This window comes from Miniopterus natalensis, chromosome 5 (genome assembly GCF_054644295.1).
Source record: "Miniopterus natalensis isolate mMinNat1 chromosome 5, mMinNat1.hap1, whole genome shotgun sequence".
Classification (NCBI taxonomy): Eukaryota; Metazoa; Chordata; class Mammalia; order Chiroptera; family Miniopteridae; genus Miniopterus; species Miniopterus natalensis.
Window position 1 is genome coordinate 83,825,634 of NC_142085.1, and position 26,854 is coordinate 83,852,487.

The 26,854-nt window shown below is 39.7% G+C and overlaps 1 protein-coding gene across 1 annotated transcript in view; it reads right to left on the reverse strand.

Annotated features, from left to right (window-relative positions):
- The window catches only part of SYNE1 (spectrin repeat containing nuclear envelope protein 1), a 346,443-nt gene that overhangs the window by 197,294 nt on the left and 122,295 nt on the right, over nucleotides 1–26,854 (reverse strand). Inside the window, exons 31-45 of the mRNA XM_087817695.1 lie at nucleotides 25,570–25,730; nucleotides 23,468–23,618; nucleotides 20,155–20,382; nucleotides 19,658–19,756; nucleotides 18,159–18,346; nucleotides 17,670–17,793; nucleotides 15,270–15,436; nucleotides 12,742–12,895; nucleotides 10,652–11,280; nucleotides 9,119–9,298; nucleotides 6,585–6,735; nucleotides 6,102–6,260; nucleotides 4,716–4,898; nucleotides 2,085–2,186; nucleotides 681–884 (exon numbers count right to left, since the gene is read on the reverse strand). Of these exons, the coding sequence (XP_087673821.1) occupies nucleotides 681–884; nucleotides 2,085–2,186; nucleotides 4,716–4,898; nucleotides 6,102–6,260; nucleotides 6,585–6,735; nucleotides 9,119–9,298; nucleotides 10,652–11,280; nucleotides 12,742–12,895; nucleotides 15,270–15,436; nucleotides 17,670–17,793; nucleotides 18,159–18,346; nucleotides 19,658–19,756; nucleotides 20,155–20,382; nucleotides 23,468–23,618; nucleotides 25,570–25,730 (2,880 nt within the window). The remainder of the gene's footprint in view (nucleotides 1–680; nucleotides 885–2,084; nucleotides 2,187–4,715; nucleotides 4,899–6,101; nucleotides 6,261–6,584; nucleotides 6,736–9,118; nucleotides 9,299–10,651; nucleotides 11,281–12,741; nucleotides 12,896–15,269; nucleotides 15,437–17,669; nucleotides 17,794–18,158; nucleotides 18,347–19,657; nucleotides 19,757–20,154; nucleotides 20,383–23,467; nucleotides 23,619–25,569; nucleotides 25,731–26,854) is intronic.

Below are 26,854 nucleotides of genomic sequence, written 5' to 3' on the forward strand. Positions count from 1 at the left end.
AATTAAAATATAGATGTCCTTAGTCTCAAATACAGTAAGAAAATAAATATGCAAAAGAGAACAAATATTTTTGTTGAAAAGTCAACTCAACTCACAAGCTTTATAGAAAACTGATCAGGAATATCATCTATGAAAATGAACATACTGACATAAAAGTGGGATGTTTTCTCGATTAAAAAGATATATATCCTTGGAGGGGGGCAAGTGGAGGCTGGAGGGGATCAATGGGGCAAAAAGGGGACATCTGTAATACTTTAAACAATAAAGAAATATATATATATATATATGTATATATATACATATATATATATCTTTCTGTAGATGAAAGCAGTCATACTAACCAATAAAAATAAGTGCGGAAAAACTGTTTGGCATTCAGGTTTGAAAATTCATGCACACTCAAACACTTCTATGCATGTCACCCTTTTAATGATAGTAGGAATAGTAATAGTACTAATAGTAATCATTGTGGCCTATGAGCAGGCCCTAAGCAATGCATGCTTTCTGTTTTTAGGTTACTCACTGTGCACTCAGTCCTTTACTGGTTACTTCCTTGGCTGTGTCCTGTGTTAATATGGGTAACTGACAGCAGAGATGATAGTGTGAGTCTAGTCACCACAAAGCAGGAGAACCAATATTCCCACTGAAGTGTAAACGCTTCATGAGAGTTTGTTACCTACCTTTACCTTCTTCAGCCCTTCACACGTCTCCGTCTGGGCACAGTTCTCTAAGGATTCTTCTAGTTTTGTCAGCCAGGCTGTGATGTCGTTAACAAAGTTCTCCACTTGCGTACTCTGAGCCCGGAAATCTTTCAGAGTTCCTTTTGCTTCTTCAGTGATTTCTTTGGCATGCTCCAGTTTCTGCCTCAGGTCTGCTTCTATAAACTAAACAGAAATTGAGATTTCATTAAAATCTGTGAACACCAGACATTCGTTTATGGGGAATTCCGTAGCTTAAGCGTCAAATAAAACCAAAGCAACACAAACCACATAAGCCTCACTGTGGATGCTCATCCAATTTTTCTAAGAAGCAAAGTCAGTGGGTACAAGTTGCCAAACATTTTAAGTGGTGGGGAAATGGAAAAAGTAAGGGTTACGGTTAACATGGGATGTGAAAGTGACAGTTTGACCGAGGTTCCAGGGAACAGGCATGATCATATTTCAAAAACAGAGCTAGTCTCATGCAGGGTTGTAAAGCAGGTGACCGAGAACCAGCTCCTTGCTCTCCCTGGGAAACACACATTTTTGCTCTGATATAACCACTACTTTGGACAAAACCACCATAGGATTTCATCCTAAAGCACTTTCCTTTCTGTCTCCCATTTTAAATATTCAGGGAGGCTAGTTCTCTGGTCCCACAGATAACAAAAGGACTTAGATTCATGATAAATTGCAAACAGCTTCAATTCCACAACTAAAACATCCAGGACCATTGAATAACCAAAACTTTGAACTCGAAGTTAACTTAAAGTTAAGGCGTTTTTCTTGTCCCAGCTCAGATCTGCTGCAAAAGGCAAGCCCACCGTGGAGAAGGGGGCCAAGTGCCTCTTTGTGTTTCTTTCCACTTTATTTCTGTTGCCTCACCTTGCACAGCTCTGAGCCCTGCAGGCTGGACAGGTAGGAGGCAGGGGAGGGAAATGGCATCTGCTTTCTAGGCCTGATGACATTTCCCATTCTCTCCTCTCACAGGCCTTGATCTTGGGGTTTTCTGAGACTGCCCTCCCTTCTGTGGCGTCCCAGTGAAATGCCCGAGATGCAGGCAATGCACTTCTCTCTGGCTCTTCACTTTCTCCTTCCACAGCCTGTGGGAATCTCTTTCACTTCTTGCTGCTGAGGCCTGTCACCTCCCAGAAAACTTTCTGAGATAACTTGAGATGTCACATATGGATGCTCTTCTTTCCTTTTCTCTTATAATTCACCTCTAGCCCAGACGTCACACTCTGGCATTTACCCCCAGATAACTATGAGATGCAGGCTACTCAAAACAATAAAAACATATGCACTTTAATACTTGAACAGAAAGAATTTTTTTGAGATAGGGAGTCTAGCAGATAGCAGTCATTACAAACTTGACTGAGTGCCTACCTGGAGGTCTGGCGGTGTTTCCGGATTTTTAGTTAATTCTTTTAGATCATTAACTTTAGAATGAAGGTCTTCCAATTTCAAGGCTTTGTTTTTGACTTCAGACTGCCAAGAAAAAGACGAAGGGAAAAAGCATAACTAACCCAAACACCCACATGGTATATTTGGCATTTAATAAATTCCAAGAGTTAACTGTCAAAATGCCCTGATGTTAAGCCAGGAAAAAAAGAAAAGAAAAAAAAAAGCCTCTTTTTCATTTTCCGATCATTGTCATTATTTATGGCTGTGGAAAAAAGTCCCCATTCACTTTCATTTGGCATGGGAGGGAGTGTGTGGAACTTTCTTCCTTCCCACCCTCTTTTATTGGGGAAAAAAAAAATGCTCCTGGAACAAATTAAACAGTAACAAAAAGTCTTGAGTCAGTGGGGATTTTTAATAGCTAACTGTCATTTATTCATTAGCACGGCCATCCCTGGTTACCATGGCAGCATGACACTCTTGAGGAAGCATTTCAAAGCAAGTACACATCGGAAGTGCCTAATAACTGCCTGCTACAGGCAACAGACAAGACACCTTTCAAATAAAAATGCAAAAGATGTTCAAACGGAAATCAGGTTAATTAGGAGATTGACGTCTAATATTTTGCCTTGTTGGTTTTTTTCCCCCACTAACACAAAAAGAAGAAAGAATAAATAACCAAAGAATCGTTACTGAACAACTTAGAAACTTCATTAGTTATTTGGGTCCACAAAGGAAGAGTTAAATATTACACTTTGGTGCTTTGTGGACACTAACAAACCTCCTGATGCCTTCAATCCAGAGGGTAATTTACTTACCCAGTCAGATGTCATGAACAGCTATGTCTGGACAATGAAGAGGGCGGAGGTCACGCCCACACACCCACTTCATTTCCTGCTCTGCACCCGCAGTGACATTCTCAGGCGCTGGGCTGAAGCCAGCTCACTGATTTTATTGGCTGGTGTGTCACATAAAAGCCATCTCTGAGTGACAGAACTGGACATATGAACGTGGGGTGATGCCCACTGGATCCCTGGATCCCGGAGCTCAGTGGTGGGTTTAAGGACTGACTCTCCGACACAAGGCCCTGATTTGTAGCACTCGCCACCATTTCGAGTTATAACGTGATGTCACTGCTCACGCAGCTGGAGAGCTCCACAGCTCGCACCGTTCTACAGTATCCCACACGCAGATACAGTAAACGTCAGCTCGAGAGCCCAGGCAGCACTCAGATGAGAATAATCACCAGGAAGTTTTAAGTTTTGAGGGTTCATTACCTTTATTTTTAAAAACAATTAGTTTAATTGTAATTTGCTTACAATTAAATTCTTAATAATGGTTGTGCTTCACACTGGCTCACAAATTTTCTGAAAATACAATAATTGCCTTTTGTGAGCAGGTACAAGCCCTATTCAAGCACATGCCACACCCAACTGGAGCTGCAATGTTAATTTTTTTTTTTAATCCTTTCCCTAGGATATTTTTTCTGTTGCTTTTCAGAAAAAGTGGAAGAGAGAGAGAGAGACGTTGATGTGAGAGAGACACATTGACTGGTTGCCTCCTGCATGCTCAGGGACACAGATGGAGCCTGCAACCAAGGTACATGTCCTTGGCTGGAATTGAACCTGGGACCCTTCAGTCCAAGGGCCGACGCTCTAACCACTAAGCCAAAGAGACTAGGGCTAAAGTGGTAATTTAACATCAAAGATAATTAAAGGGACTGTGGTATCCCTTCCTTGACTGTACTTTTTGTCTGAATAATTTCCTCTACTTCTGTTTGCCCTTAAGAATAGGAATAATTTCTAGAACATTCCCTGGGTCAAACACAGTTGAATAACTTAGGTAGGTAATACAGATGATTAACTATGTTTTTCAGACTACAGTCATTCATTCACGTATCTGTCATGCTCCACATGTATGCCAGGCACAATGCTGGGCACCCAGGCAAACAGTGGTCAGCAGTCCCGCCCTCACCAAAAGGATAGTCACTTACGTGCTTTGTGAAAGAGATTACCTCTTGTCACTCTATCGCCCTTTACCTTTCTTCATTTCTCACTGTAGCCCAATTACTACTTGACGTTTTGCACATAATACAAACTGTAATGTAAATCACGCAAATACCATGAGGGTAGAGACTTGGACTGTTTCACTATTATAGTTCCAGTCTAAACCAGTGCCTGACATATTTTAGGTGCTCGTGAAGAATCTGATGAGTGAAGGAATAAATGAATGTGAAAATGGGAATAAGAGGAGGTTAAGATAAATCGGTGATTGGAGCTTGAGAAGGCCGCTTTCTGTGGAAGCCGCTGGCACTCAAGCTCCGTTCTCTGAGAAGGAACTGAAGAGCCCAGCAGCTGCCCTGAGGGCTCAGTGCAGGGTTGCTACTCAGTAAATATTCTGTTCAAATGAAGAAAAAGAGATCCTAATAATACTGAATTTCCAACACTTTTACTTTGGTTTTCCAGTAGGAAGATGCCATATTCTCAGATGAACGGACAAAATGACAGGTTTACTTTCAAGTAAATAGCAAAAGATAGTTAAGAGTTTGATTATACTCATGTGTCTTGAAAGCAGGCATGAACTTTGAGAGGACGCATGTCCTGTTTCGTAACTTACTTCGAGCTCCTTCAGGAGCCCCTCGGCCCTGAGGCTGTCGCCCAGGTTGCTGACGCGCTCCACCAGCTGTGGCACAGAACTGCTGGACCACCCTTCAATCTCTTCCTTACTTGAGAGGACATCGGCCCACAGGGACAGGCTCACCTTCAGCCTGTCTATGTTTTCCTCAATTCTCTCTGACACCTGGGATAGAAAATGGAAATCATATCATTAGCAGTCTGAGGCTTTAAATAAATGCTCCCCCTCCCCAAATTACTAAAATGTCAATGCTTCCTTAATCAGAAAATTACATTCTAACCGGGAAGCCAAGTTTTACAGAAATTATTGTCAGCTGACCAGTGCACCGAACTCAGTGTATGGAAATGCTATTACATAAACTGTTTCTGTCATTAGAGAGCTGACTGAATTTCTGGGACATTTGACTTTTTTTATAAATTGGAAAACTAGCTACAACAGGCCTACTATAATATAACTCACTCTAAGGTTGAACTTTATAAGGTAGGGGTCCATATAGGGCAGTATTGTGTTTATTTTTGAAAGTGACTCAATAAGCCCATTTATTTGTAATGCTGATATATAGAAATAGACATGATTAGACTTGAACATATTTATAAATAAGTAAATATATAGGAGATTAACCAACTTTGCATGCTTATAGTATTATTGCTTAATATTCTTTCTATAATAAGAATGCCCTTTAGAAAGTGGGGGAATATAAGGTTTTTTGAAGTCTCCAAATTATTTGGTTATAGTATGCAAATATCAATGTCTAACTTAAGTAATTTGGCTTAAGTAAGGGAACCCACAATAGGGTTAACTTCTGAGCCTAGATAGTGATAATAGGAGCCAAGAGAATCACTGGGTGTTTTGAGCTGGAAAACACTGTAAAACGTGCATGGATTTCGAGATATAGAGTTCCCGAGAGATCAAGAGACTTGTCCTGTGGTCACGTAGCCTGGAAATGACAGAGGAAGAACTAAAATCCAAAGATATGAACTACAACTCCAATGTTTTTCAATGCAAAATAGTTTTCTTACTTTAAATTATTATATCTTATGGCTTAATAGTCTGTAGGATGTTTATAAATTATTCTTTTATTTTTACTCATAATCCCAGAGTTTTGATAAGGCAGAGTTATAAATTTGTTATGATTGAAGCTGCCAAGTAAAATTCCAGAAAACCTGCCAATAAGCTTTAACAAAATAAAGCCATTTTTTACTACTTGTAAACTTTATGTAAACATTATTTTTCTTCCGAATATCATATTTGCATTTAGCACTAAAAGTTAAAAATATAATTCACATCTCTTACTAATCCTTTAACCCAAAACGAGATTCATAAATGTGAATATTAAACTATTCACAGAAGTCTGGGTGATGAGCTTACATCCAGCCATCTGTCCACAGTGCTCTCCATGTCCGTTTTCACCAAGATGAAATCACCGCTGTGAATTTTTTTCAGCTCAGATAACAACTGTTTTCCTTTACTGGTAAAGTTATCCAATTCTTTCTGCTCATTACACATTTCATTCCTGGCAGTTTCATGCTGTGAATATAAATGTTTCCTTAATTAATAAAATCATCAATGATAAGAGTTTAAAACCATCTGCATCCAAGAAATTTAATTCTTGGATGATCTGATGCAGAAACCAGGGATAGTAATAAAATACAAATATATACTATAATTTTCTTGAATTGTTAGAATCCTAGGATATCAGTACTCTTTAAAAAAAAAGTTGAACTTATTATGAATTATCTACATCTAACTGTACTGTCAAGGTATGTGTAGAAAATGCATTATGAGTAAAAAAAAAACCCAAAAAGGTCTACTAAAGTGTTCTACTAAAATAAATACATTTTGAATTATTACCTTGGATAAAGCCCATTTAAGATCCTCCTCATCTTTTATGGTCGTTCTCGTTACAATCACATTGCTGGCATTTTCTAGAACTTTCAATACAGCTGACTTCAAGCTCTGATATTCTCTCATTAAGTCGATAAGCCCACAGCATTGACCCTGGCTGCAAGGATCAAAGAAAAGACATCATTTATTGTCATGTATCAGGAAAGGGAAGAGTTCCCTATGGTTGGGCCGGATGTATACACACATAATAATAGATGGATGCTGGGCTCAAGAGGAAACCATGTCTATACCTACTGTGGTCAAAAGAGTGTTGTTCAATCTTACTTAACTCTAATGTCCAGAATATTATCATGAATGAAGTGCATACAGCCATTAAAACAAAATCTGTGACCTCAGTGACAAGCAACGATGCCACATATGTTCTGGATAACTCAGACTTATGTACATCGCACCAAATTTTTGTTTGTTAGTTTTTGCATTATTTAATTATTCATAATGGTGTGTATTGAGGGGAAGCAAAACAAAACAAATAAAGGAAAAAAACTGCTCAATAATTAAAATACATACAAGGCTTCCTTTTCTATTTCAAACACTCAGATTTTCATTGACTATGAATCCCTCGAAAATTCTCAAGGTCAGAAGATAGTTTTTATTTACAGGAGCCAGATGCCTTTGAACAAGCAATTCTACTTCTGGGAGATTTTCCAAAGAAAGAGATGTACCGTGACACTTAGGTAAAATTATATTCTCCACACCATTATGCATAATAGGCAAAGAAATAGGAATAACTGCCATGTTAAAATGGCCAATAACTGAATAAATACTAATACATTCTTATAATTGGGTACTGTGCAATCACTAATAAAGCACAATTTAGGAGAATGTTTAATAACACAGAATAAAGTTTGTGCAATGTGGTTTCATTAACAAAAGCCTGCATCAATTGTCTACAGTATATAATGTCCTCTCAATTTTGTTTGAAGGACCTCTTTTATGTCATGCAAGGTATTATTTTTTCACGTATATAAAATACCCAATTATTTCAGGGCTATTTATTGAAAAGACTATTCTTTCTCCATCAAATTGCCTTTGTCAAAAATCAGTTAAGCATGTCCATGTGGGTCTATTTCACTCTATTTGTTTCACTGGTCTTTATGTTTACCTTTAGCCAAAGCCACGCTAAAACCAGAGACTGTGGGTTCTCCAGTTCTTTTCCAGAATCGTACTGTTCTAGGTCTTTTGCTTCACATATAAATTTTACAGTCAGCTTGTCCCTTTCTACAAATAATTTTGCTGGGATTTTGATTGGCATTCTATTGATACAAAAATGACTTCACTAAAAAGAAAATAATCCCCCTAAAATGGCAATTTGAACGGGCCAATTTGAATAAGAGATAGAGATGGCAAATAACATCAAAATATGCTCAATATCATTAGTTATCAGGATAATAAAAATTAAAAACAGTGAGATATCTCTACACATCTATTATAACGTCAAACAGGCAAACAAATAAAAACTCAGCAACATCCAGTGCTGAAAATGATGTGAAACAATGGACCCTCTCACACATGGCTAGTATGGATGCAAAATGGTACAGCTACTTTGCCAATTTCTTACAGTTAAATACATACTTACCATACAACCCAAATTTTCACTTTTAAGTATTTACCCAAGTGAACTAAAAACTTACTTACACACACAAAATTAAACACGAATGTTAATAGATGCATTATTTATAATCATCCAAACTGGAAAGAATTCACTTATATGCCATTTTCAAAAAGAAAATACCGTGGCCCAGCTGGTGTGGCTCAGTGGTTGAGTATCCAGGAGATCGCGGTTCGATTCCTGGTCAGGGCACATGCCTGGGTTGTGGGTTCGATCCCCAGTAGGGGGCGTGCAGGAGGCAGCTGATCAATGGCTCTCTCTCATCACTGATGTTTCTATCTTTCTCTCTCCCTCTCCCTTCCTCTCCCTGAAATCAATAAAGATATATTTTTTTAAAAAGAAAGAAAAAAAATACTGTGGAGACAGAAAACTGATCAATGGCTGTAAGAAACTGGGAGTGAGAGGAGGGACTGACTACAATGAGATGAGAAATTTTTTCAGGCGGTGACACTGTTAATATGAAATTTGATAGTTATGACAGTTACATAACTGTATGAGTCTATCATACAGTTTAAGGGTATACATTTAAAAGAGTGAATTCTACTTTATGTCAGTCATACCTCAGTTACAAATAAGTACAATAAAACAAAATAAAAAGGAATCAGAGGTGAAGACTCCCGTGGTAACACTTAGTAACTTGGCAATTCCTACTTTTAAGCACTGAATTTCACATGTAATTGTTATCTCAAAGCAACTTCCCCAATCAAGTTCTGTTGGACTAAATTTTTATTGCTACTGAAGAGACCCAGAATACTAAAGATGGCAGAAGATAATCAATTCTTGATCACACCCACGCAAATCAACAGGCAATAGCCCAAAGTCACAAAACAGAGAGAAGTTAAAAACAAAATCTGAGAAGTCTCTGACTTACTTTTCATGAATCAGCTTTTTGGTATCATCCCAGGTGACCTCTAAGCGATTTATCTCCCTGTCCACTTCAGGCGCAGAGGCTACATCCTTCTGAGCAATCTGCTTAGCTTTGTCTTTCAGCCAACACAGTTCATGCTCATGGGAATTCAGCTCATCTTCTAACTGATTGAAGACTCTCAACCTGTGAATTGAGATGTTATTTTACTAAAGGTAGTGAACCAGTATTTCCTCTCCATAAAGCACACGTAGAGAGCTAGAAAACTTTTAACATAGCAGTGGAATTAATGTATGTCAACTGACAAAGATGCTTTTAAAGTTAACTTTGCATACTTCAGCGTGTACCTCACACAACACTCAAAGCCACCCTCACTACTCATCGTCAATCTTCTGTTAAGTATGTATTCTCTTCCTACTACCCTTTGAGGGCAGAAGACTTGTAAAGCTAGGGGCTGACCTTGTAGACAAAGTTGGTGGGTAATTATTGCAGGCATTGGTATGAAATTATTTTGCACCCTGAGGTCAATTTCACATAAAATAATATTTAAGGAACATAGTTGTTTCATAAAATAAAAATAGTTTCACCAAGCTCCTCAATAAACACATATCTTAAAAACTTAAATTATATGCTTTATTGAAGATTACCATGAGAAAATGTTCATTTTTTGTGTGTCCCTAGAATGTTACTATTTGAGTATTTGTGAACAGTGGCTATATAAAGGCAGCCACTGATTCTTCATTCTTGCCTTTTAGTTTAGTGCTGTAGAGTTTATAAAGTGAATATGTAGGCATTATCCCACTTAATGCCCCAAACATAGTGGCAGCTTGTCACCTTTCCAAGCTCCAGGGGTATCATTTCCATTCCACAGCATTTTCTGCCCACATCCCCTGTACTCAATCTCAGCGAATGAGTTTGCTCCAGTCTTTTTAGATTTTACCACCAGATACAAGTCTACTTGAATCTTCCTTCCTCCTTGGCCTTCATTCTTGTTACAGAACTTGAGTCCCTTCTCCTATCAGTTAAAATTTGCTTAAAAATAGACACTATGAACTATATAATCTATTGTAAATAAGATTTCAGCCCTAGCCAGTTTGGATCAGCGGTTAGAGCATTGGCCCTCAGACTGAAGGATCCCCAGGTTTGATTCGGGCCAAGGGCACAGACCGCAGTTATAGGTGTGATCCCAGGCCCTGGTCAGGGCACATGCGGGAGGCAACCAATCTCTCTCACATTGATGTTTCTCTCTCTCTGTCCCTTCTACTCTCTCTGAAAAGCAATGGAAAAAATATCCTCAGGCGGGGATTAAAAAAAAAAAAAAAGATTTCAGAGTGGCTTATACATAACCCTTAGGAAAATCCTTAAGGAACCCAAACAAATTTTAGGACTTTTTCAGTGTCAAATTAGTCATTAATTTTATCCTAAAAGTATAAAAACGAGAAGTTGCTAAATATGGCACTATCAAAGTTTTGCACAAGAGTTAATTCCAGAACAAATGAAAAATAACTGAGGCCACTGGCTTCAGCAGTTTCCTCGCACCTCTGTTGAAGCGCTTGGCGGGTGGGCTCTTTCAAACGCTCTCTGTCGGTCCTCTCCTCGATGTCCTCGATGCTTTTCAGCAGCTCCTCTTTCTGATCTTGGAATGCTCTTTTCAATGCTGCCAGGGCATCAGCCTCACTCTGCTTTGTTCCCAGAAGGTTCTGGATCCTCTCTAATTCCAAGCAAAGGTGATCAGCTGTAGCTCTGCAGGAAGTCCTGTGCTCAGGACTTCCACATTTCAGATGGTATTGGGCTTTGGTAAGAATGCCGTCCAGACCGATGGCAGCAGATTCTAACGTTTTCACATCGCGAATAACATCACTTAATTCCTTTTCTAACAAATCAGTCTGTTTCTTATTCATGCTGTCGGTGGCTTCCACCGTTTGCCTCAGTCGGTGGAGAGCCTCTGACAGAGAGGTGTGGCTCTGCAGGAATCCGGCCAACTGGGACAGGGCCAGCTGCCGCTTCGCCACCACCTGGCGGGCCTCCTCGAACAGCTGGAAGCAGTCATCCGCTCTGCCTTGCAGGAGGTGAAGGTCCTCGGCTCGACCCAGAGCACCCAGCTTTGTGAGGTGCCCCTGCAGACTTTGTAATTCCCCGCTTTTGCTTTCGACTTCTGCTGCGTGGTCCTGGAAGGGAAGAGAGAGTTACTGGTTCCTCAGATACGCTGTGGTGTATGACACAGATCTACGACAGAACTGGCGATGTCAAGATGCATTTTAAATGCAATGTGTGGTAGAGTATTTAAAGGTTATCCACAATGAATCTTTTAGAAACGTCCTTAAAATTTCTCTTTTTTGCTCATCTGTACATTTCATATAAAACACCACTCTGATTTGGAACTAATTTATTCCACGGAAAAGAATTCCTTCGTGGATAGAAATGGTTAACCTAATATGATCCTATTAACCAATGTCACTCCAATAAATTTAATAAAAAAGTATATATACACAGATATACATATATATAAAATTTGAAAGAATTTAAAAGACATATGTACATACAGTTAAAAGTTATAGTTATAGTATATACAGTTAAAAGAAATAGAAAACATGTAGTAAGATTTTAAAAGATGTATGTTATATATACACATATATGTGTGTATACCTACATACACACATACATATACATATGTATACGGTGAAGCTAATCTGACCTACTGAAGGAGTGTGGGAAGAGGCGGGCATGGGCCTCTCTTCAGAGGTGGTGAGTAAGGCAGATGAAACCGTCTTAAGTTTCACCTTCCTTTTCTTTAAAGAAATGTAGATTCACTGGATAAGACTGTTGTATAGAAAATTTGACTAGCTTACAATAACTCATGTTTAAAATCTATCAGAGATTTGCTAACAATCTCAGCATGGTTCCCAGTAAAAGGAAATGATCACCTGTCTTCATCGTGACCACAGCGGCCTTAATATCTCCCTCAGCTGAGCTACTAAACTTTAGAGGGCTTCTGTGAGCATCTACTTCAGAAAACTCACACATTCATTCTCTGTCCCTTTGAGATGTAAATCTTTTGCAAAGCTCCTGGGCAGTTTTACAACCAAAGAATATCTTTCTCAAAACCCTGGGAGTCATCTCTGTGAAATGTGCTCCCCGAGGAAGACGGAGCCCTATCTCCTTCCTGTCTGGAGAGGGCGGGAGCCTAACTTTGGTGAGCACCTGGCTCCAAATTGTAAAGCCACCTTCGGTCATGAAGAAAGAAGAAAGTACTTTTCTTTTGGGTAAAATCAATCAGCAAGCCCAGCAAAGAGTGATCACTCAATAAACTAGTGTTTTATCATTAAATAGTTATAAGCTTATTATATAGCTTATCTCCAACTATTCCAATATTTGATGATCAATATCTGATTTTTTAATTGTCTTTTAATGCCAGGGTAAACATTATGCATAATTTAGAAATGAGAAAAATAAATTGTAAATTTTAAGTGGTTTTATCTGCTTAAGGTATCTGCATACCACATTGTGAAAACATTTATATAGCACTACAGTGTTAAACTGCTGGCAATTATAAAGTCGCTTCCCTTTATAATTCAAGAGCTCTCTTTTATACACAAAATTTTCTTCTCCCTTAAAAGAATACACTTTACCTTGTGCCGTGTTAAAGCTGCCTGGTGGTCCATTAAGCTTATCTCAGAAGTGGTTTGTAATTCACCCAGAAACTGCTTAATCCAGACAGAAAAGGAAAGCAGCAGTTCATCAAACTGCTGGTGTTCGGCGACCACAGACTGGAGAAAATGAATCCTAGGCGGAGACAGGTAGCGAAAGTTAGAATGTCTCGCAGCGAACGGAAGAGTTGGTATGTGTTTAGAACTGGTTTCACCAAGGGCGAATGTGATGTGGTCAAACGGGCAAATCAGAGCTCGATGCTTCTACTTCTCAAATCCAGTTTCTCTCACAATGTGCTGTGTCTCGGAAACTGTCAAACATCAACGATGAGAGTCATTGATCGGCTGCCTCGTTGATCGGCTGACTCATTGATCAGCTGCCTCCTGCACGCCCCCCCACTGGGGACCGAGCCTGCAACTTGGGCATGTGCCCTGACAGGGAATTGAGCCTCAGTTTCCTAGGTCCTAGGTCGATGTTCAACTGCTGAGCCCTGCCGGCCAGGCGGTCCCCCATTTCTTTACCTCCACGCCTGATAAGCACATCTCTGGTCAGCACCTGCCATGGTATTCTGTGCTCGCCTCTCCACTCCCACAGCCTGGTCTCCATCTCCTCCTCACTGCCTGCCTGGCCTCCAACAGAGTCCAACACTGGCCTCCTTCCTGCTGTCACCGTTGTCTCACTATAATCCGCTCCAGAGGGCAGCCAGGAAGGACTGTAATGTAGTCAGAACACCCTCCGCCAAGCTGAAACACGGGGCAGCTTCCTGGTGTACACAGGCAGGCAAAGCTCCACAACTTGCTGTGGTCTGCGGGGAGGCCCACACGGCCCGCCTGTGACCTCATCTGGCCCAGCGCCTCCCACACTGCCACCGCCCTCTGCTTCCCCGGCGTCCCAGCGCGTGGCTGCCTGACAGCCTGGGCCCTTTCTCTTCCCTCTGCCCGTATGATTTGCCCCCAAAGCACCAGGAGTCTGCTTCCTGCACAGCACTCAGATCTTCATCAGATCCATGCACCGTGGAGGCTCTGCTTGACCTACAGTCCCTGCCACGTTACCCTATGTCATGTTCTTCACATCACTTACCACGGCCAAAACAGCCTTCTTCACTCATTCGTTTAATTATATATTGATCCTCTCCCCAGCCAGAGATAGGACTTCACCTGCCTTGCTTACTACGGTATCCCTAGGATCTAGAAAGGGGCTGGGGATACGTCAGGGATCAACCACTGCTTGTGTAATAAGTGAATCAGATTGATTAATAAACAGGTGATTGGAGGTCAGAATCCAAAATGGGCATGAAGAACAATACCTTAATCAAATATTAATATTCATTACAATGGTTTGTATCCAAAGTTCAATATTTTAAATGGACTTCCGTGTTTTAATCCTTACAAAATCTTCCACACATTATTTTTACGTGTATAAATTATAATTTGAATGTTTTCACACATTTGAATCATTTTTAAAAGCCCTTTACTTTCCTTCCGTGAGAGAGGCAGAGATAGATCCTCCTGTATTTTGCAGAAAATCACTCATCTCTCAAGAGTTGGCATCAAATCCTGTGTCAGCCTTTCCTGAACCCATTTAAATGTCCCTTCTTTTTGTTTCCATAATATTCTGTGCTCACCTCTCTCACTGGTTTTGTCCCCATGCTGATCTGTAAAATACTTGAGGTCAGGCTTTATTTCTTTTTATGGCTCCAGTATCTGATGTGGTGCCTGGTACTCAGCAGGTACCACAGAAACATTTACTGATTGATTGAACAAACAATGGAGCGAACACAAATGCCACGAAAATAGAGAGAAACTCTGTTTATCATGGCTGTCCCCAGCAGCAAAAGAGTGCTCTATGCACCGTCAACCTCAATAAATGTTTGCTGAATGAATGGATCGAAAAAGTGACCTGAAAGGTTAAATGCCTGGGTAATCAATACCAGTTTAAGGCAAAAATTTGTTTTCTGGCATATTAGAAAGATACAGATGTAAACTGTTAATATCTAGTCAGTTAGGATTTAATTCATTTTTACCTCCATTTAACACAATAGTAATTTCCCTTGTTCTCTACAAAGGTCTGCACTGGAATGAAATGGAACATATATGTGTGTACATATCTATACCTATCTGTCTCTATAGATTGGTATAGATATATAATACCTCTTGTTTAGACATACCATGAGAAACAAAATTTTAATTACCATTTTTCTCCTGCACACAAACAGCTTAAGCAATAAATAATACAAACATGAACAAACCTACTCTCTTTAATATATTTCAACTAGTTTGATCATTTGCCCTGATTGTGAGACTAAAAGTTTGAATTGAGATTCATCAGAAATGCTAATGTTTGAGCTCTTTGATTTTTCAAATGGCAAATAAAGTGTTTTCTTTCTTTCTATAATTATCCTGTGAATAGTTCTGGGTTAAATAAAAGTAAACAAAACTATGCTTTCTTAACTTCTATGCTCACCATTTAAAAAAATAAACAATATTAGAATATTTTATTAAAAAACAACCTTTTGCTAAGTATCTGTGGCAAAACGCTCCATCTCTCATCCAGCTGTTGCAAATGCAGCTTCATCATCTTCACATCATCTTTGGTGGCCACTGAGAATAGTGATTCCTTCAACTGCAAAAGGTTGCTGTAGATTGAGGCCTGGGACACAACTTCACTTTGCAGAGCCTGAGAAACACAGAATATGTTACAGATCTCATCCCAACGTAATTGACAAGGAAGGACCATGTGACATAGGATGTTGTCCAAAGGCTCTGAATTCTTGCAAAATGGAGGTCACTGGGACTAAACTATAGAAAGCTTTTTATTCCTTGATTTAGAAATGGATCCACTTAATCTCTAAAGCAACATTTAATATGGGTGGGCATGCAATGCAACATACAGATCTGGTATCATAGAAATGTACATTTAAAACTTATATGATCCTATTAACCAATGTAACCCCAATAAATTTAAAAATAAATAAATAAAATAAAAGGCTACTGAAACCTGAATAATTTTTTCAGGGTCTAAGCTATATTAGGCAAATTTAAATGCTGTAGAATTTCTCTCAGGATGAAGAAACTCAGTAGGCAAGAATCAAAAGAAAACTATCACTAAAGAGAAAATGTAGCCCAGCCAGGAATGGCTCAGCAGTAGAGCATCGACCTAGGATCCAGGAGATCTTGGTTTGATTCCTGGTCAGGGCACATGCTCGGGTTACGGGCTCAATACCCAGTCGGGGGCATGCAGGAGGCAGCCGATCAATGATGACTCTCTCACCATTGATGTTTCTCTCTCTCTCTTCCTCTCCCGTCCTCTCTCTGAAATCAATAAAGATATATTAAAAAAAAAAAAGAGAGAGAAAATGTATGCTTAACAATCACAGAGATGCAATTCTAGGTAATGGGAACATGGTCCCCCTTTCTGTTTAAAGACAGTATCAGGCCAAATCAGAGAACTTAAGGGCTGTTTATTTTATTTTCATGCAACAGAACCATTCATATTTTATAATCAGGCAATAAATCTTTTAGGTGCTGTGAGGGGTGCATAAAAGTTGTGGTTCCTACCTAATAAGAGATAAACACTCGTATAGATAGCTAACAAAACATGTTGCTAACTGGGAGGACAGGTGTAGCATGGCACATAGTAGGTGTTTTTTCCCCTCTCTAGTGAGGACACATGTGTGATACAAGCACATTGCTAAGGGTATCAGAGGAAGGAGAACAGAGCCAATGGATGACACAGGAGACCACAAAGCAGAATTTGGACGTGGGCTGAGTAGGACAAAGGACACAAGGTCAGGAGGTGGGAATGTACAAGGAATGTCTGGACCACAGTGGGGCAGCAGCTTGGCTGACTCAGTGCCTGGAGGTGGGGGTAACAGAGGCCTGCAGCCCCCTCAGTCCTCTAACAATACGGCACTTATTTCCCATGTAGACACCTGAGGGATACAGTTTTATGTCCCTGGAGGGCTTTGTGTCATTTTTAAGAAAAGGAGCTGTGACTTCCTCTCTTAGAACACCTCACACTGTAATCAGAAGAAGACAACCCCAGGCTGTGGACTCAGGACTACCCTTTCTCCTCAGCGCAGGACGGCCGCTGAGGTTTCTGAGCAGGGACCTTTCAGGTGATTAATGTTTAATAAACTAGAAAGGCAGGAGAAGCAGTTCATTGTGGGGACCCTTCCAAGTCAAGGAAGGTGGGGTATTGGTTCAGATGTTATAGACCCTCTCTGATCGAGCTTTTATTAGAGAAGTTATGAAAAGTTAAAGAACTGGGCTTCTATGTCAGCGTTTTACAAACGGTGATGGAAAAAAGCTGGGGCATAAATCTGTCATATGAGAAGTCTCTCTGGAGAAGAAATCTTGCCTGTCGAATTTTCTGGCACAGACAGCAACCCTTAAAGCAAGTAATTAATCTCCACAAATTGGTCACATTGTCCATAGTTTCAATAATACTTAAGGATTCTTTTAACTTTAAAAAGTTGGCTTCTTTAGGGATGTAATCAGCTCATATTCTTTGTCCTTCTGTCATTTGCTCATTCACGTTTTCTGTATTACGTAAAAAGAATCGTTACTGTGACTTCATTCTACACGGCATTCCTCCTCTCTTTCTAAGAAAAACCCTTTTTATCAGAATTGTTTCATCAGTGTTTCCACTCACTCCTCCCTCTGCTCACCTGCCAGACAATCTGTATCCAAATCCAAGCATTCTATTAGAGGGTTTTCTAATGCCTCCCATAATCGATCATCCCATCACCAAGTTCACCATTACTCTGTCTTTCCAGTCCGGGCTGTTCTTTTGGGGATCACAAAGCCAAAGCAAGAAGCTGGGTTGGACAGAGGGTTTTGTTTGGCTTTGGTCTATCCTGCAGCCATAACAAGGGGCACCGGCTCTCCCCGCGCTTCCTTGAACTTGCCTGTAGCAGCTGCAGTTCACTCTCCGCCTTGGCTCTGTCGGCAGCAGTGTCCGTTTCTGGGGAACTGGCGATGGCTTCGCACCGCTCCAACCAGGTCAAAAAGCTCGACAGTTCTTTCTCCAGCCTGAAGAGAGCAGAGACGCGAAACAAATTCATCCAAAATTATCACACTGGGCGCAAGGCCTCTCTGAAGTCAGAGGGCCTAACGCTAACCGTGCCCAATAATCCAACTCTGGTTATCGCACTCCTGAAAGCGAGGGTAGAAACACCACTCCTTCCGTGCTCCTCACACGGGCTCGCACACGTGTCTATATGTGCGTAATATGGAAGAACGCACGCCCATCCTTTCCACGCCCGTGTTAGAGACCGACTGTCACGTCTTGCACCTGGGTTGGTTGCTGACCGTCCCCCAGAGAGCAGCCGGCCCGAGATTCCTAGTTAAGGGTGGCTTTCCAACCCAGGCGCCAGCTCGAGAGGAAGGCTGCCCACCTCTGCCAGTGCGCCAGCAGCTGCTCCAGCGCCGCCTGTCTGTCCTTCGCCCGGCCGCGCAGCCCCTCGTAGCTCTGCTGCAGGGCTGCGGCCTCCTGGGCACAGCAATCCCTGCCCGTGACCTTCTGGGCACAGGCCGAGAGGGTGGCCAAGGCGCCGGCCAGCGACTCCAGGGCCTGGCAGAGATCCTGGGGAGAGGACAAGGGAGGGGCAATGAGCACACACCATCGGGAAACTGGCCACCCTGCCCCAGGGAAGCTGCGGCGCAGAGCATTAGAACACCACGCACTCCTCCTTAACAAGTCCATCACTCGGGAAAGTTATTACTCACTCTGTGCCAAATGTACTTTTAAACTCTAGTCCTGCTTTACAGGAGCTACATGTAACAGGCAACGATCTCCATAAAAATACAGGGAAGGGGAATGGCTCCGGCTCAGCGGGCACAGCTGCTATCAGGAATCAGTGATAACGACGACAACAAAGTGCCTCAGAACATGGCAGGGCCTGTGCTGGGCGCACCCAATACCAACTCTTCGATCTCCATAAAACCCTTAAGAGTTACGTCCTTTCACTAGACCCATTTTACGGATCAGAAAACCAAGATGGGGGAAAATAACTGGCTTTACATATCTAAATATTAGAAAAAATAGAATATTACCCTCCCCGGTACTCAATGACTAATGTTGTTGTCTATTACAATAACCCCATGAAATTCCATTATCTTAATTGTCCTCATGTTGGGGGAATTTTTAAAAATTGCATAAGTAACACAAAAACGCATTCTTCTTATAAGAATTCCAATGACGTAAGTTCCACTGCCCTTCCCAGATGTGCCTTTGTCGGTTGTTTGCTTTCTAACCCTGCAGCGCCTTTCTCTGCATTTATGTCTGTGTGCGTACACATGCACATGCAGTAGGGATAACATATGTTTCTCGGTTTATTAATTAACACATGTTTCTCTTTACTATGTCTTTGTGCCTGATTCTCCCCCTTTGCTCCTTCCCCTAAATTCTTCCAGAAGCAAGTCTGTTCTTTTGCAAAACACCTCACAACGGTCACCAGTTCAGGGACCAGACCAAAAAACGTAGTCACCAGGAAAGGTCTGTGAGGACATATTCTTTGCACATTTGAATGTAGTGGGTTAAAATCTGAAATCTGCTCTGCATATGTATTTTTTTTGCACATTTAATTTTTGTAATGGCAGTAAGAGGTAATGGGATTTATTAAATCTATAATATGAAAAGGTTACATGTTCTAATTAAGAGAGAGAAATACATTTTAAATCAATACTTCAACATACATTTTTAATGAAAACTTACTTGTGTGCTTATATTTCTTGTGTTATATAAAGTCAATATGCTTGAACTATATCATTCGCACATAACACAAACATTTAAAAAATTTTAACTGTCAAAACATATCTACTATATTTCCTTTTCAAGCAGGAATGATCAAGTTTGAGTTGATAAGTAAGCAGAAATGTTGAAGCATACTCTTACCATATGTTCTTGGAGAGCTTTATATGTTTCTGTAGCTGACGAACATATTTTAATTGGATCAGCAAGTTTATCTTCAAATTCAGACACAGACTGCTGGATCTAAAATACCAGTGAAATACAAAAATAATAGTGGGGAAGATATACACAAAGCAGGAAAAGTTATTGGGGAAGCAGCATGCCTATCATTTTCGGATAACTTTCAATGTGTTGATAAAATAGATTTTTTTAAAAAAATCGAAAATGAATGTATCCTATTATTTGAAAGAAATACAAATAAATCTTAACGCCTATCTGAACACAATGTATAATGACATTTTTCTATTCCCTCAAAAAATGTACCATATAAATAGTTATAAACATAAGCATCATTGACAACTTGGTAAATAACTGGCAAATTATGTCATTTCCTTATTCCACTATTTCTGCACTCTTTGCTGCATTTCACTATAAATGCAATGCGAAATAGGTAAATGCAGCAGGCATGGACCAGTCCGTACCTGTCTAAGATTCTCTTCAAACTTCTGCTGCTGAGATAAATGTGCCAGGATCGTTCCCTCCAGACCCTGGGCGTGCTCTCGAAGCTCTTCCCAGTATCTTCTTAGTTGTGTCAACTTGGCTTTGATTCGAGCAGATTCTCCCGTGGTAATAAACTGGGCAAAAGACTGAGCTGCTTCTTCTAGTTCTGTGATGCTGCCGACCTTACTTTCTATTTCCTGAATTGTGACCTGATATTTAAAACAGGGAAAATGACAATGTAGGCTGAGCACGCTTGCCTTCCTGAAATGATACAAATACTGCAGAGAGAGAAAACGGACATTCCCATGTACTTGGGTTGTTAGAGAGTAGCTATGCAAAGCCCCATGTGCTTCCTGACCTCATTTTTGGAGGATCCATAGGCGGACGGTGTCTGAAGTCTACGTTGGTGACCATGCCCACTGGATGGAGAATAGAGAGAAATAGCTACTGCTGCTTGCAGTGACTTGAGCAGGGGGATGTCCCTGGAACTCTTACAGTCTCTCGGAAGGTACCTAGAATTCCCCGCTTACCCTACAAGTCAAGCGTTTTAAGCAACTGATCTGGGAGGCAGTGTGTTCCAATAACTCACAAGAGTGCTGATATTAACATCTAATTAAATTTCCTAAAATGTAGTTGAGTATTTCATATTTTACCCAACTACAAGCTTATCTAATTCCACTCCTACCTAAACCCAGTCTTTTCACATTTATCATCTACTCTTTATGCCAGGGTATTCCAAATATGGAATACATTAAGATCACTTGGCCCCCATCCTCGGTGACTCAGACTCAGTAGGTCCAATGCGGGCCAAGTCTTTGTGAGCCTAACAACTTCTGAGGTGAAGCCTCTCCTGCTGATCCTCGCCCCCCTCTATTGCCACTGCTTTATTCATTAGCTGTGGACTCTACAGTAAAGAGCCTGCTTGCTGTAATTTCCACTGGGGGCATTTTATATATTAACCAGCACGTGGAAAGTACTGAAAGCCACCAAGGATGTGCGTGCATATGTGACTGGGAGTGTGCATCTGTCTCTCATGAACATACTGGCTCATTTATGTTGAAGAAAATGAAAATGATTTCTCTGACAAAAAGAGCCAAATCATCCAAACAAAAAAAGCCAAAAATTCAGGCAAGTCTGTTCCAAATAATTTAAATGGAAAGGACTGTTACCTTAGAAAAAAGATAAATGTGACTTCTGTCTAGATGAGACAACATAGTCAGAGATAATTTTTGCCTAGATGAGACAACTGGAAATAACTCACACCAGATTAGTGCGAGTGGATCACTTACTGTACTTTTCATATGCATGACTACATATTTGATATCTTTGATAGGTATGTGTTGTTTGGGAATTAATATAATACAATCTTCATTGGTTTTGCTGTTTTTTAAATGATACATTTTAGAAAAATTACTCATAAATTTAACAACTACATATTGAGTGTCTCCTTTGTGCCAATAATCGCCATAGGTGCTTGCAACACCTCAACGAACAATTTTAGTTAACATCAAAAAGTTGTTAGTTCTTAGTGTGATATGCATCATCAGTAAATTCATAAATGCAAACTCTATGATCACATAGCTGGATTGTGGCAAACATTTTTCTAATCCAGGCCAAGAAGATGGAAGATGAGCCCAGCGTATGTTCTTATCCCTTGTAAATGATCAATTAGGAATAAGAAATCAGTCCATACGGAACAGCGTGTGGTAAAGAACAAAGAGGGGCTTATAGATAAATATCTTCACAGCAGCGCAAGTGCTGTGAGCTGGCTTTATCCTAAGGTTGTTTGCAACTGAAAACATCCTGACAAGTACTGCCACATTTTTAGTGTTTCCTGTAATTCAATTCTGTATGGAAACGGAACCTATCAGCCCAGATTCCATGTAAACTGCACCCCACTCTATCTTTGCTTATTTCTAGCAAATGTTTTCTTGCTCTTCATATTTGTTTAATCATTTTTAGATAGTTTTCAAAATGTTGTGTTGGAATATTAATGTATTTCTAGGCTGATGGCATAAAAATCCACAATTGAATATATATATTTATATATATTACATATTATGTAATTGTTTTTCATTCCTAAAGAGCAACAATGCAATGACATTTGATAAGTGATATACTTCAGAAGTCCTGGAACTAAGGTTAAATAAGAGTGAAAAGTATTAACAGAAAGCATGAGCAAATTAATAAATGTATGTCCAAATTTTTGAAAAAAATTGAAACAAACCTATTTAAGCGTGCTATTTGTTTTCTTAGAATTTAGCAAAAATGATTAAATGACAACTGTTCAAAAATAGTTTTAGAGATTAAGTGTATTTCATGAATATTCTTAAAGGCTTGACATGTTTTTCCTGATAGAAACACAAGCCATACGCAGGCTGTGCGTACCAGGCTCCCTGTAGCCTCGGTTTTGAAAGAGCCGTGATAAACCAGGGAGATCTGCACAGCACGAGATCCGAGCTGAGCCATGCTGCACCTCCCACCTCTCATGGCAATTTGCTCTGAGTCACAATGTGAAATGCTCCCTCACCCAGGCATTCATTTTACTGTATTTAATTGCATGAAAGGTCAGAGGGCTTTCCCATTCCAATAAAATGGGCTGAGATAGAAAAAGAAGTGGCTGAATTTTTTAAATGTCTTGTGTAAAAATGATACACAAAGAAAGGAGAAACAAACACAATTCATTTCTTTCAGCCCACCTTTTCTTAAACTACCTGAATGAAGGGGACAGTGAGAGTCTGTGCACGCGGTTATTCTGGAGTTGGGGCACTCAGGTATCTCAGAACCTTAGTCCACACCCTGAAGGGCGTCGCAAGTGCAAGAACTGGGGCAATGGGGTCTGATTGCTTCACCTATGGAAAGTAATTTCTCCCCCTGTGCTTTGTGAGGGTAAAGAGCACTAATGCTTGAACTAGACATCGGGATAATTCTGTAAGCGCAGTTACAGGCGATGGCTACGGTCTGCATAAATGAGTCAACAGAGCACTCCAACAGGGTTAATTCAAAATCCAGGAAAAGAATAATTAACCATAAAATCATTTTAATGGTATTGCACACAATATTGACTTTGAATGCTTAAGTCAGACAATATTAACACATAATTCCATCTATAAACCATTGCCCGGTGTCAATCAAGACCTCTTAGCTCAGCAATTGGTGTGAATTTAATTTTAATAGAGTCACACAGCAATGAAAGACTTGTCCTGGGGCCAAATAGCATTTGGTGAAATGTAAGAAGGAGCTGTTAGAAGCTAGACATGGATTATAAATGCAACAAACGTGTGAGCAGGTCACCTTAATTTGGCTGATTTGCATGTCCATGGCAGATGGCGACGTCTCCAAGGCATCGAGTTCTTTTTCTTTCTCAGTTATCCAGACGGACAGGGTCTCAAAATTATTGCCAAAATGATCCCACTTGTTTTTCACCATTTCCATGGTTTTAATACTAAAATTAACCAAATTAAGTAAATAAAATACAGCAGTTTAATTAAGAACAACAAACATTTTCCTTTAAATCGCCAGGTGAAAAGATAGGTAAGATATTGGTGATCGTGCCAAAGTTGAAACTATTAGAGTAGAGGGGGAAATGCACATTTGATGGGACTAGTTTGTCCAGTTCTCGCCTTCCTATCTCCTCTGAGGGCGAGCATTTAACGAGATAGCATCTACATGTGTTAGGAATGGAATTGTGCTTTGAACAAAATATGGCTGGGCCCAAAGGGGTTTGAATCCAGGTCTAATCTAGTTAAACTGCCTGTGACCCTTAGCTGCCAGGATGTGTTTAAATAAACTGCCTGCATACATTCCAGTGCATACATGTTTTACAGTCCTACTTTTGTGGACATGGTCCTCTTGCTCTTATTGGAGAGATACTACAGTGATGCTTTCTGCTCCAGGATCCTTAAAATGCATCTTTATGAGTTAAGATAGAACTTGTAACTTGAATTCCATGTGGACAGGCAGGAACTGCTCTGTCATTAGAGCTAAGCCTCCGACCTATAATCTACAGCAACTTCAGCTATTCTCACATGCCTGTATGGTCTTGATTCCAAAATACTTCTATAAATCCTTGTACATGAGCACCCAAACTGCTTTTAGGCTATTTGGGCTTTATTTGTAATAAATCTAGTGATCAAAACTTTAGCTATAGATTTCTGGTTTGTATTAGCTATGCATATATATCCATGTCATTATGGCTTTCAGTTTGGAAAAGACTAAGAAACTTAAAGTCTATCATTGCACTGATAAATTCTTTGCTTAAAAAAAAAAAAAAAAGTGAAAGAATTTTCCTCTTTACCAAAAGGCACTTGAAGACATTAAGAAAAATACAATGGCATCACTGATTGTCAAATTAAATAATATTGCAGTCTCAAAGGCATACCCTGGATGTGCCTAATGCGCTCATCAGTACAGGTAACGCAAGCTACATTATATTGCAAGTTTCCAAATAAAATAAAGACTGATTCAAACAGATATTCCTCATAAAAGTAGCTTTCCTCCCAATAAACTCTAAATGTTACTATTTCTATACCTTGATGAGTAATATTGAATAGTTAACATTTTCAAAGTTTAGAGTCATAATCTCCTTTAAATAAACTATTTAACAAACTTCTAAGTTTAGGCAATGCACAGTCTTAATTTCAAGGTGTTAAGAGTATAAAAACAAGTTTTACATTTCAAAATCCATTTTAGAAATTATGTCTTATACCTTAAGAATGTGTCAGCGATTTGCCACTAAATAACTTTTGAAATAGGAATGTTCAGCCATATTATTTTGAGGAAAATGGCCATATTCTCATGTCTTTTCCCTCCAATTTTTTTTTTGGGGGGTGTATATTTTGTACATATCAGGATATCATAGGCCAAACCATTCTTTCTTCCTTTTTAGGTGAACAAATATTAAGTATTTAAAAATAAAATAGATTTTTGAAGTTAATTTTTGGAAACAGAATATCAGTCAGCAGAATCTGAATACTGAGGCACTGTTACCGAGCTCTGTGAGCTTGGAGATGAAGACATTTGGACTACATTACATGTACTGAGGCCCAGAACCTACACGGCCGAAACATCTCCTCTTCCCTCTCAAAATGATTTTCAATATTGGTTCTCGTTTGAGATCCTCTCTCCAGTGTACGAAGGCCACAGAATGTAATAGATATGGCTTTTTCAACAAACAGAATCAGTTTCCGATGCAACACCCACATCCCTGCATTTTCCTGCTCTGTTCTGGATGTTGGCCTCTGTGTTGCTGGTCCTTCCTTCTGAACTGTGAGTTGTCCCCTCAAAACATGCTGCACTACACAGACACTGTGAGCTGTTAAAAGAATACAATGTACAGGAAAGACTGTATGAACTTTATCTCAGAGACGGAAGCTTAGGACTTGTCAAGCACATACTCTTCTTCGAGTGTGGCTTCTAATTTTGTGACTTGCTCTTTGATGGACTTGGCCTGCTGCTGAAGCAGCCGCTTATTCTTGGGCCCGAGCGGTATCTCTGAAGCTTCCTTCACAAGATTCTCAGCCTGGACCGCGATGTCCTCTGTTCGCTTGGAAAACTCCTAGAAAAATGTAACATAATTGTTAGGAGGGCATCTTTTATTAAACTCCACCCTCAGATAAACTGCATATGTGGACTGCAGAGTCTCCCACAGATTGCATGGATGGACAGATTCATACATGTATGAACATTAGCATGTAATATGCTGAGCAATAAAACAGACGTGTTTTCATCAGGGCTAGAATAGACTTCGCTCAATTATTTTCATTTTATATACACAACCACACATATGCCTTCACAGTTATCCAGCAATTCTCACAAAAATGTTTTTCCACTGTTTCCTGCTGTGGGTTTACTGTTTAGAATTCTGAGTTGCATTATAATAATTAACTTATCCGCAAATATGTTAGATTATAGGCCAGTTCAGGAAATGATCAATAGTGATTAATTTTTTCAATCATAGAGATAATAAATGCCCAGGGCAATAAATATAAAAATTTGTTTATTTAATTGAAGACTATCTGGGTCAATACAGAGTACCACTGTTATTTACTATAAAGAAACATTTTGTTAACTAGTGCTCTGAAAAGATGTATAATATGATGTTAATGCTGTTAAACTCATTTTCTATTTATCCACATACTACATGATGGAAAGAAGAGACGATTTTGAACCAGTCACACCTGGACTAGAATCCTGGCTTTGCTCATTACCAGCTGTTGGACTTTGGAGAATTACTTTTCAGACTCTGGCTCTTTTGTATGAAATGCCGCGATGCTCTTCTTGTAGTTTATTGTCAGCATTTAATCAGTAACTTCATTTTTAAGTGCTTGGCACTCTGGCAAGTACCTCCTATAATTTTATGTCCCACATGTGAAATTGAGGACAAAATAATTTATAAAGTCCACACAATGATTTTCAGTAATGGTGAACTACCTTAATTTGAAAATTAATGTAATATATTTGAGGCACTGGTAAATTTTAGCTGTTAATTTTGTCAGGTAAATATATTGAATACTGAATTAAAAATGTAAACCAAGGGATAATCTTGAGTGAAAAAAATTAACTAGTGTTTATTTTTGTTCCTTCTCATTGTGTTTAAATTTTCATCACAAACAACCATCTATGAAGTACGTAATGTAGAAATCCAATGTAAATAATTTTTTAGAATCAGACTCCTAATAG